Source organism: Acomys minous, assembly GCF_964271855.1.
Source record: "Acomys minous genome assembly, chromosome: 5".
Lineage (NCBI taxonomy): Eukaryota > Metazoa > Chordata > Mammalia > Rodentia > Muridae > Acomys > Acomys minous.
In genome coordinates this window covers 20,654,557-20,673,305 of record NC_140494.1, presented here as the reverse complement: position 1 = coordinate 20,673,305, position 18,749 = coordinate 20,654,557, and the positions used below count along the sequence as shown (strand labels likewise).

The window sequence follows — 18,749 nt, the reverse complement described above, 5'->3', positions numbered from 1 at the left end:
TGGTGAAAAGAGCATGCTTGAACCATTGATTGGGGGAGACAGTAAAAAGTCAGGAAGGGCCCCCGTTAGGCTTGCAGTGAGGCAGGCGGATGTCAGTGTGGTTAGAGCACAGTGGGAGAATGACAGGGAGGATTAGTGTCAGGGAGAGGCTTTGCTGGAGCTGTGGAGATAGTCCCTGGGGTCACTCACCTCTGACTGTTGTTCTGTGCTGATGGTTCTGTAATGCAAACTGCCTGGTGTATGCCTGTTCATTATCGGAAATGGTGATTAGAAAAGGTATTTGTTTCTAAGATTTCCTTCCACTACCTTTCTCTTCCCCCTCCCCCTCCCCCTCTTCCCTCTTTCTCTTTCTTTCTAATTAAAGGAAAATGAGGTGGGCTTCCTTCATCCCTCATTGTTTGATGCCAGAGAGGCTGCTGCCTCTGGTGGGCGGTAGCTCACGCTAGAATGTAGTTGTTGTGTTTTTTTTCTTAGTCAGCAGTGATTTATATTTCTTAACTCAGTTTCAGGTTTTGACCATTGGTAGTCACTGGCAGTGACATTTGGGAATCTATTGCTGCTAGAATTGTTGTGCAGTTTTGTAATCTTTAAGGTGTTTTCACTATTTCAACTATCAAAAGCTTTGGAACTTGGTGTAAGAGTTCCTAATATTAACTTGTTCCCAAGTTTTACAGAATGCTAGCATTTGGCAAATCAAATATTTCTAAAATTAAACATTGATATTGTTACATAGAATGAACAAGAAATGTATCCTTGCACAGTTCTGATTCTCAGTCAATGCTTTTACTTGTTCAGATTTTCATGTGCACTTCTAAGGACCATTTTGTTTTCTTTTATATTATTTTTTACTTTAAGATCTTACTAGCCATATTATGTAAGTTATATAAGCAGCCCTACATTATCAAAAACCATTTGATAATGTTTTTTATTTTAATGTGGTCTTTTTAAAAATATTTTTAAAACATAGTTTTGCATTATGCAGTACTTCCACCTTTTTACATGCATACAAAACTCTTTCAAAGATAGCTGGGCTCCATTCTTCTGCTAAGGACGCTGCTCCAGCCTCTACCTACGCTTAGGTGCATGTTTAGGACTGCCGGTCACTGCAGACAGGGCTCTGCTAAAAATGTGTTTCACAGGCATGTTCATGTTTTAGTAAGCAGTTTTTCAATTATTTTTGTTTGTTTGTTTTCTTTAATGTTTTACAGGCACCTGAATGGACAGAAGAGGACCTTAGCCAACTGACAAGAAGTATGGTTAAGTTTCCAGGAGGGACCCCAGGTCGATGGGAAAAGATTGCCCATGAATTGGGTCGATCTGTAACAGATGTGAGTTCACTGAGATGTGCATTGTATGGGGAGTGACAAACCAGCTATGCAGGGCCAGACTTGGATGGGTCCTGGCTTATCCGTGAAGGAAGGACCTGGGAGTGAACCATTAATGAAAACAGCAAGAAGCAGATGTGAGTCCATCCATGCTCCACAGTGTAATAAACAGCTGTGTGAAGAATTTGTTGTATTGGGAGACTGAAGCTGTTGAATCATAGAAAACAGTGTTAGCTTTTGTGTTTATATTGAGCCTTTCATTGTGAAAAAGAACATTTTCAAACTAGTCAGAATTGGAGAGGTTTATCTCAGTCTTAACACTCAGGCACAGATCACTAGCGTGTTGGACAGGTGGTGTGGGTTAATGAGAAGAGCACTAGTCTGTAGTGCGGGTGGAGTGCTGGCCTTCTGTCCGGGGTGCTGCTGGATGTTCATCCTGGCCTGTGTGGGAACAGCCATACCTAACAACTAGGAGACAGAAGTACCGGCCCGGAGCCTTGTGACACAGCACGTTTAATGTTTTCATTCAGGAATCTAGAATGGAGCTCCTGACAGGTGCCAGATCGTCACCAAACATCTGATTAGAAGTGAGAAAAGGACTCTGCCATCTCAGTTATCAAACTAATATATAAAGCATAGAAAATAACCTTTACTAAATTCCCTTTAAATGCATCTTGTTTAAAGTAAGCTGTTTAAATTTAACTATTTAAAAATTTAAAGTGTAAAAGTTACTAAAAACAAAAAATTTAAATTTCCTCTTTAATTCTATTACCACACTAGGCCTTTTTTTTTTTTTTTTACAATGTGCACACATTTCAGTGAGCACACTAGTAAGACACAGGTACCAACACAGGAAGTGAGCGCTTACTTTACATAGAAAACGTCTACATTTCTAGTTTAGAAACCAGTAAAAAGGCACTGTCGACTTTTTTTTTTTTTTTTTTTCTGTTTTTCCTTTCCTCTTTTCCTTTGGTTGGGACTTACTTTGAGAATTTAAAATTACGTCTAGATTTATATATGTATGTACATATAAGTATGGTCATGGGGCAAAAGCTACTGTCCCAAGGAGCAGATGACTCTAGTGGCTCCATGGAGTGAGCCACAGGGTCACCTTTTCTTCTGTTCAGAGCACTGCTGAGATGCACATTTCATTTTCTCCTTTTAAGGTCTTTTGTAAGAAATGGCATAACTAACCACATTAAAGATATTTCAGGGTTATTGGTATTTTAAATATATTTTTAATTGCTAAAATATTTTTTAAACATTATAAAAGTACTGCTTTAAAGAGTCCAAAACTTTTAACTTGATTGTATAAAGAAAAACAGTAGCATGCCAATGTAGTGTCTTAAGAGGTAAAGAAGGCTGAAATGAAGGCTGAAAAGAAATGCTAGAGTTTTCCACGCTGTCACCAGCAGAGCCTCCAAAATGACTGCCTGTCCTTAATTTATAAGAGAGGTGTGCTGCAGAGGCTTCTTTTTAAACATTTGCAAGTTTATCTTGTGTGTTTTACTATTTTCTCCAGCCTTCTCCTGGGTAGGCTGATTTCATGCCTGCAATACTTTTCAGTATGAAGGGGTTAATTGTGTCTTTTTGAGTATGTATATTTGCAAGATGTGGTCTCTTTTCACAAAATTAAAAGTATCTTGCAAATAGTTAATAAAGCTAACCTTGTGTAGCCTCCCGAGATACCACCGGAGGTTTTCTCCTACGTTACTGTTTAGCGCACTGTATCATCTCTGCAGCTTCACTGTGCAGTTCAGAAACGCAGCAGAGAGGCAGAGACAGGTATCTGAGGACTCAACTAACTTTTAAAAATAATTTTTATTTATTCTTTGACAATTTCATACACATAAATAATGTATCTTGGCTATATTGTGGTATTGGTTTTTTTATTTTACTTACGTGTATGGGAATTTTACTTGCATGTATATCTATGCACCGTGTTCATGCATCCTGATGCCCAGAGTCTAGAAGAGGAGGGTGGAGCCGCAGAACTAGAGTTACAAACAGCTGTGAGTTACCATGTGGGTCCTGGGAATTAAGCCCAGTCCCCTGAAGGGCAGCTGGTGCTCTTAACTGCTGCACCACCTCTCCAGCACCAGCTAACTTGTTTCAGTGATGCCCAGGAATGGCTTGTGAGCTGTTCTAATGCAGCGGAAGTGGGCTCAGCTGGTACAGTTCCTTTAGCAGGATGCTAAGTGAAAGTTAATCACACTTTAAAAGGTCACTGACACTTCCTTTTTGGCGTGCAGTGTTAATTAGATTTGTTGTCCTTAAGTATTTGATTGTGGAAGAGAAGGTAGGTTCCTTTGGCGGTCATCGTCTCCTCTTACCCTGCACACTGACCTGATCTTCTGGCGGTCAGCCCCAGGCTGCACAGCTGTTCTTTGACCCTGTTTGCCTGCTAAGTGTGTGGCTTCAGGCTTGCTTCTTTCCTTCCAGAAACAATTGACCTTTTATGGGGAAAGGTGAGAGTGTGGCAGTGCTAGGGTCTATGGCTCTTTATTTATATTGTTAGATCCTAGTAAAACACTTACTTTTATTCCTTAACTTAAAGTATATTAGTTGCCGTGATTAGAGTTAAATTGTTAAATTCTACCTTAGGTAAGTAAGAGCAATAATTTAAGTTTTTAAATATTTTTGGCATAAAGTATTTTTAACTTAAGTAAACTGTAAGGCCAATTTTATTGAGGCTTAAATATTTTAAATGTTAATTACATGCCCTTTGGCATATAATTGAAGTAACCACAAAGGACAGTCAAATTGTAAAAGCAACAAAGGAAACAAAAACTGTCTGGCATGTAAAACCATCTTTAATGTGATTATTAACTACAGGTTTCTAAGTTAAGGTCAGGGAGCATCAGATTTCTTGCTCCTGAAGTAATATTCTCTTCTCTGAAAGGCTGTAAGCTGACCCTAGTACTCTGCTGGCCACTAATCTCTCACACTCTGTTTATGATAATGGACTGAGTGGAGATTTTCTGCTTGTTTAGAAAAGACCCAGGTAGACAGCAAAACAAAAGCCAGGTGGCTAGATTTAACTTTTATAATTAATGCCAAAATGTAATTCAAGATGTGTATACGCTCTGCCAGTGAGGAGTGAAGATCATGAAATCCATTGTCATATAGCTATACCTAGTGTGGAGGCAGAAGAGGCCTAGTGGGAGAGTTTATACAATATTATTACGATGGCCTTTTCAAAATCAAGAAGCCTTATGGTTGTCGGTAAAGTAAAAATGCAGTTTTGTGTTATTTTGAAGATATATCATGGTTATTTTTAGCATAAGAGCAGCCCTACTTGAAGTTCTAAAAACGAGGATTAACCTTTTGGTATCTTCACTGTGCTGCCAGCTTCCTACTTTCTCTGTTCTCTGTGGCTGAGCCTGATTTCTTTTCTTTTTTTTTAAAGATTGATTGATTGATTGATTGATTGATTATTTATACAGAGCTCTGCCTACATGTACACCTGCAGGCCAGAAGATGGCATCAGATCACATCATAGATGATTGTGAGCCACCATGTGGTTGCTGGGAATTGAACTCGTGACCTCTGGAAGAGCAGTCCATGCTCTTAACCACTGAGCCATCTCTCCAGCCCCTGATTTCTTTTCTTGCTCCTGTCTTCCTCCCTTCTTTTTCCTTCAGAAACATTTCAGTTTGGATTGTCAAGTGCTTTATCTCATCCTCCTGACTAGATTGGCCCTTAGCTCATTTGATTTATAACTTGTGGTGATAATATTACTATGTAATATATGAATATGTTATTAGATATCATTCTTGTGTTAAAACCTTTTTTATTTTTTCGGTTTTGTTGTTGTTGTTGTTGTTGTTGTTGTTGAACATTGAGCCTTACCCTGTAGCCTAGGCTTAGCTGGAACTCACCAATACAAACATTTGGTAGTCATTCTGCTTCCCAAATGAATGATGGGATTACAAGCCTGATAAGAACTCTGATGAATATTAAATAGTAATTAATGCAGAAGGCTTTTATTTCTCTTTTAATAAAGAAACCTGGGTTTGTGTATATTAATTTGCTATTAGTCATTGATATGGAATATACTGGGGAATTTTTCTTCAATTTAATTTTTTGGTCCTAATTTATGACAGTTTTCAGGAATCAATGCAGAATTCTTTTACATGAATTCTGAGATTTTCATTACATTTATGCTCTATACATATGTGAGTTTGCGTGCCATGATGTGTTGGAGGTCAGAAGGCCATCTTGTAGGAGGTTTTTGTTGTTGTTTTTCTTTATTCCATGATGTGGGTCTGAAATCAAACTGAGGACTTTGCTTATTCAAGTATCTTTACCTGTGGAGCCATCTCACCAGGCCAGGTGGTTTGGTTTTTTGGTTTTTTTGTTTTAAGATTTATTTATTTACTATGTATACAGTACTCTGCCTGCACAACAGAAGAGGGCACCAGATCTCATTATAGATGGTAGTGAGCCACCATGTGGTTGCGTGAATTGAACTCAGTACCTATGGAAAAGCAGACAGTGATCTTAACCCCTGAGCCATCTATCTCTCCAGCCCTCAGACATGAAACTTTAACAATGATGGCCTAATGAGAAATAATTCCCAAAGTCCTTTCTTTAATTTTCCAAAATAAACTACTTGGTCACATAAAATTATTCACTTTTTAACAGTTGGGCTTGGCAATTTACCTAAATATTTTGCAGTTAAATATGAGGATAGTATAGAATATTTGATTGGATATTTTTAGGTAGAGCCTTCTTTAATTGTGTTTGAGCCTATTGATGCAATCTCTTTATAGCAGCCTTCTAATATTCAAAAGAAAATGCTGAATTAAAAAGAAAAAGACAATGGGGTCTAATACATGCCTACACACTCATATATATACACACATCCACACATACAATTGTGACAGACAGACAAGCAGGCATGCAGGTAGATGAAAGATTTTTTAAAAGGGCAGGATACCATAAAAATATCAAAACAAAAATAGGTATCCAATAAAATAATAGAGTGGTTGAAAATTATCTTTAGGAAAATCTCCTAAAAAGTAGAAGAAAAAAAAAGGCAAACTGTTTTAGCATATGGAAAAAGAAATAGAGGAAATTGACTCTAGAAGTCCAGGCCTGATTGAATCCCAGTAAAAGAAAGCAGAGGCAAGATCCTTGCTCAGTAAATGACACAGTAAAGCTTTCAGAATGCAGGGACACCTGGGGCTACTTTGTAAGTCTTCCAAAACCAAATAGATACACGAAGAAGATGATGAGGGAAATTTATGAGTACTGAGAATACTTACATCTTCAAAGGCTTTATGGAGAACACTACTCCATAGTAAGGCACATCACATCAAGACATCAAATCACTAAGCTACTCAACTCTGGGAGACAAGGAAACTGTTCCTTCACAGTTCTAAGATGTGTTCTGAATCTACAACAGTTTATGTCTGAGAACAAACACCTGAAGCTATCCTCCAGCAAACAGAGGGATGAGTCAAAGAAGAGACCATGAGCTCCAAGCAGCTACGTATTAAGTCCAGCAGCAGCAGTCACATTGGTCACTCCATAAAGTACAGGTGGCAAGGAGATTGAGGGCTTCCTACCAAGGGTCAGAACCCTAGGGAAGGGGATGTTTCTAGAATAAATAGTATAGCTTAGAACTTTGGCAACATATATGGGGTGTGTGTGTGTGTGTGTGTGTGTGTGTGTGTGTGTGTGTGTAAAATGTGTGCATGCATGTACCAAAAAAAAAAAAAAAGCAAGTAAATGGAACACCATGAAGTACAGAAACCTGTTACTACCACCACCACCACCTACCAAAAAAAGGGGAACTTCAGTAGACTAAGGATGAAAAGTACTTACTAGGTCACAATAATATCTTACATAATGACTTTTCATATTTAAACATAATGTTTACACATAGCTTTTCAGTTTTAAAATCTGGAATTGTAGAAGATTCTTGTGTGTTGTTCACCAAAATACATTTTCTCCTTACTCTTTAATTTGTAGTTGAGTTTATGCATCCTGTAACACTGCTGCTGAGTCTTCTGACCTATAATATAGATGTCTTCCCATCCCAGTTAGTCTAATCTAATCAGTCCCTCACAGGCACGCCCAGAGATGTTCTGTGACTCTAGATTCTCTTAAAATGACAGTCAGTGTTAACTGTCACACCCAGGATGGCCTTGAACTCCTGCTTCCACCTCCCAAATGCTGCCATTTCAGGGGTCATAGACATATGCCATCTTTAAACTTTAAATGGTTAAATCAATAAAGCATTCTCTCTTTCTTATAAGCACAGTCTTAATCTGAAATCTCTTATATAAGTTCTTGGACAAGCTAGAACTGCCCCATATATGTATACTATCACCACTCCAACTACAGCGATGCCCTACACAACCCACAAACTGTTGACACTTGGTTTTAAATTCTACTTTATTTGGGGGTGTTGAAGCCTCTACCTCCTTTCCACCAACCCCTTAACCCTAGATAAGAGAAAGAAGGTTAGTCGGGGGAGTGGGGGGGGGTTATCTATTTACTTCTCCTGGCTGTTTAGGGTCATTTGGGTTCTTTTGGGAGCAATGCCAGTCTCCATCAACAGCAAATACAATGAAGTCTCCTCTGAGCCACTGCATTGAAACATTTCTCTTCATCTTCATCTCTGTATCAGCCGCAGAAATCTATCTATTTCTGGTCTCTCCAAACCACCACATACTACGAATTCTCTCTCTGGGCTCTCATATTTATCTCTCTCAGTCCTAGACCACACCCCTCTCTGTGCCACATAAGGCAGGCTGTTAACAGCTGGCAAGGACCACACACCAAAGGAGGCAGTTATCAACTGGAAACATACTAAAGCCCAAACTAAAACCCATACTTGGGATTAGAACAAAACCATATTTATGGGGCTGGAGAGAGGGCTCAGAGGTTAAAATCACCGTCTGTTCTTCCAAAGGTCCTGAGTTCAATTTCCACAACCATCTGTAATGTGATCTGGAGATCTGGAGCCCGCTTCTGGCATGTAGGCACACATGGGGGAAAAATGCTGTATAAATAATAAATAAATAAAATATTAAAAAATATTTACATAAGTGAGTTTACAAAAAACCAAAACTTCTATTACAACAAACCTTAGTAAGTCTTTGGTAATTATTGAATAAAGTGGAAAGATGTTTCATTACTAATGCCTCAAGCAGTCAACAGAATGCTTGAACTGAAAAGAAACTATCAATGCAGCCCTTTGGCTCTATAGAGGTAAGGTGGAAAAGAGCACAGCTTAAAAGGAAAGCTGGTATTGGTACCCTCACTCTCCTGTTTATCATCACTTGTGTCACTCTGAGCGTCACTTTATTCTTTGGTGATACCAGTTTCATAAGGTGGTTAGGAGATGGCATGTGATAGCAGGATGAAATGCTGTGTTAATATAAACTATTCCACTTGCTGCAGATTACATTTCTATAAAAAGCATTTGTTCAAGGCTATAGAACTAGCTAATGGAGGTACTGGTTAAGAACGTGGTTCAGGTGGCTCATTCTTAGCCCATGTTGCCCTTTGGACCCCTCAGATATTACAGCTCTATTCTGTTAATTACCCTCAGCACTATTTCTGCCCCCCCACCACCAAAAAAAAAAAGATAGCTTAAGATGTTTTGAAAGGGCTGGCAGAGTATATGAAACCCAGGCTGGCCTCAAATTCATAATCCTGCCTCTGTGTCTCAAACACTGGTATGGCATCATGTTGAGCCCAGTGGAAATTTTCTGTTTAATTTCACACTTAACGACACTTGTGTTGACTCTATGGCCCTCTGTTCTGTTGCTAACAAACTGAGTTTGCAGTTTGTACTTACCAAAACTCTGCGTCTTAGTAAAAGCATAACATCTACTTTAAAGCATGTTTCCAGTTTACTAGTTGAGTCATAGGCACTTTTAATACTGCGGCCACTCTTACAAAACAGTTGCTCAGTTCACTGTGTAATCCGTGTTCTCATACTAGCATTAGCTTTGTCTAGTGGGGACCTAATGTAGCACCCTCAGTTATTTGCATAGGGACACACTGACTTAGAGCGGTTGCTCATAGGCCAGTGTGATTTAAGTTGCCTCCTCCTTATGTTTTGGGAAGCTACAAATCAGAGAGGAATATGGATGATGACAAACCACAGAGACGCTGTGATAAACATAAGTGTGAGCACACGTAACTGTCAGCTTCCCCAGCACTCACCCATTCTGTTAATTTATGTTACTACATTACCTGAAGGAAGGAGACTTACTGCAGCTTTGCTGCTGTTGTTGTTGTTTACTCTGCCCTCAACAAGATACAGGTTTCCATCTTTTGATAATTTTGAGGATAAATTAAGATAATAAAAGGAATTCTTAGATATTTGTTTTTATGCCTGACACATCAGATCATGATGAAACCCATTTCCCTACAATTCTTTTGTCCACATGACTTGATGCATATTTGGGTGCTGTGGTTTCCCAGAAACTGCCCAATCCTGTTGTTCAGGTACTAAAGAAGACCTCACCTATCTAAGTCCTGGGTGGAAATTTATTTCTTCTTCCCAGGTGAGATCAGGAGGAAAAAAAAAAGTCCTGAACATAGCTTGTTGCAAGGTGTGCTGAGACACATCGTGTGCATCGGCACAGCACACAGAACTACCCAGTAGCCAAAGCTTTAGCGCTCTACCACAGAGCCCACTGCCCAGCTCAGGAGCAAGCCGACACCTGTCCTTCTCACGTCAGCGGGCTGTCAGGGAGAGAGATGACCACTCTCACAGGGAGATGATTTTACTTTTCTAGAGTGCTCTGCTGTGTTATTCAGATACATCTGAACATTAGCTAGTATTTATTTGGTAACTCCATTACACCAGACTCAAATGATAGCTGAAGATGCCAAACTTGCCCTCCAAAACATTTTTGTTATATGTGCCATATAACTGCTTCTCCTGAGACATTGGAAGTTAAAAAGAAAACTGAGTCACTTGCATCCGTCGTTCTTATAAAACCACCTTTTTATTATTTTATTGTTTTATTGTTATGTGCATGGCTCCTTTGCCTGCATGTATGTTTGTGGACCACATATGTGCCTGGTGCCTGTAGAGAATATATATTCTGTGTCTTCATGCATCTTTGTGTGTTTGCTGGTCAAGGTTAAAGTAAAATACAGTTTACTGGAGGAAAGGAAGACATTTTATGAATTTAAAAGGCCAATTTCAGAAGATAAAACAATTATAAATATAAATGTACCTAATGAAATAACAAAGTACATGAAGCAAAAGCTGATAGAGTGAAGGAAAAACTAAAAACTAACAGTAATGATTTGAAAATTCTGTTAATGGGTTAATAACAAGACAGATGATTTAGGGAGAGCTAAGTGATCTGATAAACCACACAGATCTAAGATAATCTGTCTGACAACAAAGGTCACAGAGCATCTTCTGAGGTAGACCATGATAATACTATTAAGTGCATTCTTCAATCCCCATAGACTGAAGCTAAAATCAGTAACACACACGCAAAATGGAGAAAGTAAACAAATTTGTGGAAATAAATCCGCCCCCCTCCAGGTAGCCAGTGGACCAAAGAATAAAACAACTGAAACCAGAAAGTTTTTAGAAATGACTTAGGAAACACAACACACCAGAACATGTAGTTGATGTAGTTTATCATAGAGGAAAAAATTAGCCATCAGGTAGTACACGCTGAGGAAGGTTAAAGACCTCAGGTCGTTAACTGTTCACTTGAAGATACTGGCAGAAAGCTGGCATGTTGGTTCAGCTTGTAATCTTAACACTGAAGGAGGCTAAGCCAGCAGAATTACCATGAGTTCAAAGCCAGCCTAGCTGGCTAGAAAATAAACTATACCTATGTTATATGGTAGAGGGGGTATTCAGATCAAAAATTAACAAAATAGAAGAAACATAATGCATCATCAAAGCCATTTGAAACCAAAAGTTAGTTCTATAAAAATTCCAAGAAAATAGCATTTAATAGGATCAACTAAGGAGGATGTTGGCGAGGGGACTGAAATTGCTAGAATGATGAAAAAAGGCATTATTACTGCCAACCTTTCAGAAATTAAAAAAAAAAAAAAAAAGATTATGAGCTATGAGCAAATGTATGCCAAGAAATAAAATACCGCTTTTTCAAATACATATGGATGAAACTGACTGTCCAGTAGTTGGACTACAGATGCATAGAACCATGTCATGCTAAGAATTTCCTTTTTTGTTTTTGTTTTTTTGTTTTTTGAGATGAGGTTTCTCTGTGTAACCTTGGCTATCCTGAACTCACTTTGTAGACCAGGCTGGCCTCAAACCCACAGTGATCCAACTGCCTCTGCCTCCCAAGTGCTAGGGTTAGAGTATGCCACCATGCTCAGCTCCAAGAATTTAAATTTTAAAGATCTCAACACTTTCCTAAATGTGAGTTAAAGTATTCATTATGCCTTTAAAAAAAGAAAGAAAATTTCCATTACCTAAAGTTTGTTTAAAACAGGCTGAATTATGACACCAAAAGAACAAGCAACCAAAATGTTAACAAAGAAAAAGATTGCAATTCAATAGTTTTTTAATCCATCAGGGATGGGCCATCTGAGGTACCTGATCAGAGTTCTGCTCCCTGAGCACTATCATGTGAGAGCTCTTATGCTGGGAACCCATTAGGAAGCTACTCTGCTAGTCAAGTGAAAATGAAGACTAGTGTTGGGAGAGGTGCAAGGGGAGGGAATGGCTGAAGACTGACATGGTGAGGAACTTGGCAACTAGATGGAAGGGAGGTATAAACCTAAGAACTAACTCTTAGACTTTGTGCCTCAGTGGGGATGACTAGTTGGAAGAGACAAGCTGGTGCAGAGCACACAGCTACAGCCAGCATGCAGGCTGCACGAATGTGAGACCAGACTGAGTGTGCCTAGGGAGACCTGGCCAGGAAGCAGAGAAGTCATTCTAAGAGGGCCATTGTTGGTTTTGTTTGAAGTTTGTTTAGTCTGTGGTCTTAGCAGACTCAAACATAATAAGATTTAGTGGTAGTGAAAGAACACCTGGCCTGTCTCTTTGTCTATAAGAGATGCATTTTCTAAAGGTGGTGTGCTGTCATGATTGACAGCAAAAGTCTTAGCTTTCTTCTTGCCTTGGTTCTTCATCTCATAGTATTTATTCTCTTCTAGCCTCACATTTATAAAATGGGCTCAGAGCTATTCACCTAAACATAGCTGTTGTTCAGAGTATTTGTACACACTGTAACACAGCTTATTACTGAAGCTCTTTTCAGATCTGAACGTCTATAAAATGGGAACACCAGGGATACAGGTTAATAGTCACTATTGTTGTTATATATAACTATATATGGCTAATAGCAAATAGCATCTAAGGTGAATAGTGGCAGGGACTAAGGAAGGCAGGGAAGAGCACAGACTGGCAAGTACAGAAGGCAGGAGCTCAAGTCAGGGCAAAAGGTGGAGAAGCCTGGGGTGGGAGGATGACAGTAAGAGAGGGGGAGACAGTGATCCTCTAGGAAAAGCCAAGTGGGGTGAAAAGGGGGACCTTGGGGAGATCATCTTTTTATGTAGAACTTGTTAGAGCTAAGTTATGGGACGTTTCCAATGGATAGGAAAAAGCTGAAGATAGAAGTGAAGGAAATTTATCAAAGCAAGTATGCAACAGCAAGAATGAAGGTCACTTTATTTGGATTAAAGGAAAAGACGCATATATGATAGTGCAATCAAATTTTGAGTTGGAAGTTTTTATTTAGAAAAACTGGGAAGGAAGGAAAAGAAAAAAGAAATACTTGGAAGTTAAATAAACTTGTATTGGCTAACTTCAGCTTGCTTTTACTAACTAGGAGGCAGTAGTTTCTGTCGAACTATATATTTCTAACCAGCCTTAAATGTGTGCTCTCACTCTGCCTTCTACCTTGTTTTCTGAGCTTTAACTATCTTCCGTGCTTCATGCTGGCTTGGTTGGGCTAGAGAGAGATCTCAGCTGTTAGGAGCGTTTGTTGCTCTCGCAGAAGACCCTGGCTCAGTTCACAGCAACGGCAAGGTGGCTCAGAACCAACCATCCCTAAATTCAGTTTCAGAGTATGACACCCTTTTCTCACTTCCACAGGCACTACCTGCATGTGGCACACATAATACTTGAAGGCAGAATACCCAAACAAATAAAATGAATCCTTAAAACAAAACAGCCCTAAAAGTAAGAGATATTAGTATTACAGAGTTTACTACTCTTAAGTAATAAAATACCACTGAGGCATTGTTTCTTTGGCTTCACACCCATAGGGGAATGGTTCTGGTTTTGGGGGTCCATATTCCTTGATCCCCCAAAAATCTTCCTCTGGTGTGTTCCTCTATGATCTTGGGTTTCTTTCCAGTGTGCGGAGAATCTTGTAACCTCGTTGGCATGAATTTTATCCCTGTCTCCCACTCTGTTCACTGGCATATCTTCCAGCGAAAAGATGCATTCAGTTTCTAGAAATCCTAACTGAAAATAGTGATCCATTTGCACAGCCAGATTAAAACTATTTTTAAAAATCAACCTAGTATAAATTGACTGCCACTGAAATTAGTAAAATAATTTGGGTTCTGATTCTACTGTTGATGGGCACTTTAGAGCAAGACATCACATCTCTTGGTCCTGAAGGGCAGTGTTCAGGGACTAGAGAAGGAATAAAGAAAGGACAAATACACTCCGAGAAAAGCTGAGATCCATAGTCCTGTGCTTGCTCTGATAGAGCAACTGCAAATAGCTAGGACTCTCAGCTCATTCCTTATGTACAGCACAATGGGTGAGGGGCTTAGGCGGCCTCAGTAGAAATCTCTGTATGTGAACATTCCCACACATCCTGGAGGAAAAAAATACATATGACAGTTTGGCACACTCTGCTTGATGGTGTGCACTTGCACACAATGCCAACATCTGCAGATTACCACTCCCAAAAGTCTAAGGCACGGACCCTTAACACATCTGTGTCCATGTCCACAGTGCACATTCACTCAGGACTCTGTCTGCTCTTTCTACAGTCACACAGGGCTTCCTGAGCCCCTCAGTGAGGGTGAGTCTTCTCTGTTTATGGCTTCCATGACCCCTGTCCCTTCACATGGACCTTACATAGAAAAAGGTTTGCCTACAAGGCATGTGCAAAGTAAGATGTCTTGCTTGTTTTTATCAGGTGACTGCCAAAGCCAAGGAACTGAAGGACTCAGTCACCTGCCCCCCAGGTGAGTATCCATCTCCTCTGCTTTTATTTTATGAATCCAAGTGAGTCAGTTTCTGTTTCAGGACTAATCTAATAGGTTTCCTCAACATTAATCCCTTTCTGTAATAACTTCTTTAATTACCTAGGATGGTAGTTTGCCCAGAGACCTCGACTATCCTGTATCCCAGAGACCATGACTGTCCTGTCTTGGACACCCAATCAGTCTGCCCCTGCACACACAGTGGACATGAGAATTTGTATTTTGTACCTTTAAAGATTTGGAGTGTGAGCATACCTGGGTTCTCAGTCTCCTGAGAAAGAATTCAGTGTGATGCTCTCCTAGCCTTCCACCAGTAAAGTGATTTGTCTGGGGAAAGAGTCAGAGAGTGATAACAGCGTATCACAAGAAAGAAGTCAGCTCCAAAATGCTCTTTACAAATGTGTGGTTGGAGAAACTGACTTGCATTTTCTGTGGCTTTTGCTGCCTTGCCTCCTGAGTAGCCCCTCCTCTAGGGTTTCTCTGTGTAGCCCTGGCTGTCCTGGACTGTAGACCAGGATGGCCTCAAACTCAGAGATCTGCCTGACTGCTGGGATTAAAGAACATGCACCACCACTGCTCAGCTCAGTTTTTCTTTTAAAGAACTATGAAACAGTGTTCACCAAAGTGAAGTACACAGAGCAGTTCTTTTCATAACAGCGCTTGGGAGGGTCTAGCCTTGGTTACTTCACACTGAATGCTGGTCTGGGTTAGATAAAACTGTGTTTAGAGAAAAGCACACACGTGTGTGCACACACACACACACACCCATGGCAGTGTAGGAAGAGTATAGGACAACTATGTTAGGATTTCTCCTGCTTATTTTCAATCTAAAATAGTGAGGAATGAACAAGGTTTCTTTTATTTAATCTATACAATTAATCTAGAGTTTGACTGTTGATTATGAGAGAGCAGATGTCTCATGGGCTGACTTCAGAGAGAAAACAGGTTGGTGGTAGCTCCATTGCTCACTCACTCTTTATTTGAGCTTATTACAATCCAGAACAACCTGGTATCCTTACTTCCTCTAGTGTCGTAGTGGCACTTTCTGAATTACAGGAAGAGCAAATCCGGGACTGTTTCATGTCACACCTAGGCACCTAGTAGTTTTACCTAAATGCTTTTAAAAAGCTAATGAATTAAATTTTCACATTAAAAAAAGTTCTAAACTTAGTCCCAGATATTAAGATAAAATGTATCTGGAGAAACAAGGGTGACTTTTTAACAATAAATGAGTAACTAACTATTTGGAAATATATTTGTTTTGAAGAAATAACACTTTGAAAATAATGTGGTTTATATTTTATATGTTATTTTGTGACCAAAATGATTGTTACTGGGCATGGTGATACAAGCCTGTCATCCCAATTCTTAGGAAGTGGAGACAGAAGTATTAGGAGTTCAAGATCATCTTCAGCTACTGAAGCCCAGCCTGAGCTACATGAAAATATATATGCACATGTGTTAGTGCATGTGTGGGTGTGTATACATGTACACGTGTGATGTATGTGTATGTGTACATGTGTGAATGTGGGGGGGGAGAGCTTTACTTCAATTTGGAAAAACAGCTGATGGGAATGAACAAGATGATTCAGCAGATAAAAGTGTGATTGCTGCCAAGCCTCACAACAGCATTCAATTTATGGGACCTACATGTTATAAGAGAACCCACAAGTGTCCTTTTATTGTAGCACATGCACCATGGCATGTATGGATGCGCAGACGCTCACGCGCGCGCGCACACACACACACACACACAAAACATATACACTAAAAAACAAAAGAAAACTGATTTGGGGATGGGGAAGGTCAGTCAGCACTAGAACGCTGTGAAGGCTCTAAGTTCAGTCCTTAGCTCTGGAGGAAAAAAAGACTGATTGGTTTGAGGTTGACTTACCCAAAACTAAGTCTTGTCAGCACTGCCAGCTGTACACTACACCTGATGTCACTGTTTGTATCTTTGCTTACTGTCCTATTCAGCTTCAATGGCTATTACTCAACACCATAATAAGGAGACTTTCGAGCTAACTTGTGCACTTGGTCTTTGACCCAGTGTTATGCACTTTTTCTATTTTTCAATGTTATTAATGAAATTTTATGATACTATTTTATTTCACTTAGTCTTTTTAGAAAGCAGTCAATTTGACACCCTGGACATGTGTAGCTGCAGTTTCTGCCAGTCTAGAAATGTCTAGAATGCCCTGTTTCTAGTTGTGCCAAGGATTCATAACTACAAAGAGGCCAGGGAGATACCCACAGGGGCACAGAAGCACTAGACAGCTGTCATTTTAGATTGCTGCTTGGTGCCAGGCAGCCTTATCACCCCTTCAAATTCTCCTGCTGTGTTTGTTTATTTATGTGTATGCATGTATCTGTGTGGTGTGTGTGTGTGTGTGCCACTTTGTGCATGCAGAAACCAAAGGACAACATTGGGGTAGGGGTGGGAGGTACCTGTTCTCTTCTTCCATAATCTGGGTCCTGGGTCAAACTCAGATTGTCAGGTTTGGTGGCAAGCACCTTTACCCTCAGAGCCATCTCATTAGCCCAGTATTTTGTTCTCCTGACCATAATAAGGGCAGCTCAGAAAGTTCCTCAGCCTGCAAAGGCAACAGACCTCTGAAGAGTGAGTCCCGGCTGCAGATCTTTAGGAGAAACTTATACCTGTGGTGCTTGGTCCAGCTGCTGGGTAGAAAAGGCCATGTGCAAATGAGTGCTGCCCACCCATGTTTATGGTAACAGGGCACACAGGCCAGTCAGTCACCAGTGCAGGTTCTGGCTATGAGCACAGCTCTCCTGTCACAGCCAGCAAGTCTCATTTCCTTAGTGCACTATACTAGGTAAGCCTTTCTGTCTGCAATCAGACAGTGTGGCCAGCTGCATGGTGTCTTCTTGAGTGGACAGACTCTACCAAGAACTACCCTTGAGTTTGTATCCAAGCTCAAGGTGCTCTGAGGGTGCCTGCTGAAAGCTTGCATGCCAGAAGCCTTCCTCTTCCCCAAGGAAAGTGGAATATTGGATAGGAATTTCAGGAGGGGATAATGATGTGTGTTTTAGAGACTAAGAAATCCAACAGTTATTGACAAGCAATAAAATTTACTTGAAAAAAACATTTGTAAGCCTTTCAGGGTGGCATAAGCCTTTAAACCCAGCAGAGACAGGCGAATCTCTGAATTAGAAGTCAGCCTGGCCTGCAGAATGAATTCCAGGACAGCTGGGGCTACACAGAGAAACTCCATGCCCGTAAATAAACAACAACAGCAACACATCACCTGTATCTTACCTCAAATTTGTTATTTGGTATGTTTTATAATTAAATGATATATTTTTGATTGATACATGGATATAATCCATAAATTAAAGAAAATATATTTTAAGTTTACCTACATTTAACAAATTGTCCTCCAAAAAGGTAGCCAGTAGCCACATTTAGCTATTGTTAATTAAAGCTTAAGCCCGGGAAGGTGGCTCAATATAAAGTATTTGCCACGCAGACATGAATACCTGAGTTCAATCCTTGGCACCCTTGTGAGAAAGCTACATACAGCACCATATGCCTAAGGTTCCACTGTTGGCAAGGTGGAGACAGGAGGATCCCTGGGCTTGTTGGCCAGCCATTGTAGCTGAGGTAGGGAGCTCTGAGTTCAGAGAGACAGTAAGAGGGAGACTGATAGAGGAAGACACCATAGGCACATGTGCGAGCGCACACAAATTCAAACTCAACATGGTTCCTTAGAGACATACCAAGTGTCTGCAGTGCTATAGAGCATGACATTAGGCCCAGGGATAGAGAGACCCTGCTCCCAATGCCAGCACCCCATGCAGACCCTTCTCGGAGTTGCCCCTGCTCTGACCCTTGCCAGTCATCACTGAAGGTCACAACTTGGTTCCATTTGTGTGTTCCTGTTTGTCTGTCTTCCTTTGTGGGGTGAAAGGTTCAACCTTTTAGTAAGATCCTTTTTCTGCATTAAGAATTCACATTGAAGCCAGGAGTGGTAGCAAATGCCTTCAGGTGGATGGACCTCTGAGTTCAAAGCCAGCCTGGTCTACAGAGCAACCCTGCCTCAGAAAAGAAAACTACATTTACCTTGGGCTAGGGCGATGACTTAGCAGATAAAGGTACTTGCCGCCAGGCCTGACAACCAAAGTTCAATTCCCTGGGACCCACATGGTAGAAGGAAAGAACCAAGTCCCACAAGGTGTCTCTGGCCTCCATACATACTCGAT

General features: G+C 40.3%; 1 protein-coding gene across 3 annotated transcripts in view; it reads left to right on the top strand.

The window, feature by feature from the left end:
* The window catches only part of DNAJC1 (DnaJ heat shock protein family (Hsp40) member C1), a 178,533-nt gene that overhangs the window by 149,605 nt on the left and 10,179 nt on the right, over positions 1-18,749 (top strand). For all 3 annotated transcript variants that reach the window (XR_014779388.1, XR_014779389.1, XM_084782463.1), the window contains exons 9-10: positions 1,209-1,328; positions 14,462-14,510. Coding sequence is in view for 1 of the 3 variants with exons in the window: in XM_084782463.1 (XP_084638589.1) it covers positions 1,209-1,328; positions 14,462-14,510 (169 nt within the window). In the remaining 2 variants the exon portion in view is untranslated. The remainder of the gene's footprint in view (positions 1-1,208; positions 1,329-14,461; positions 14,511-18,749) is intronic.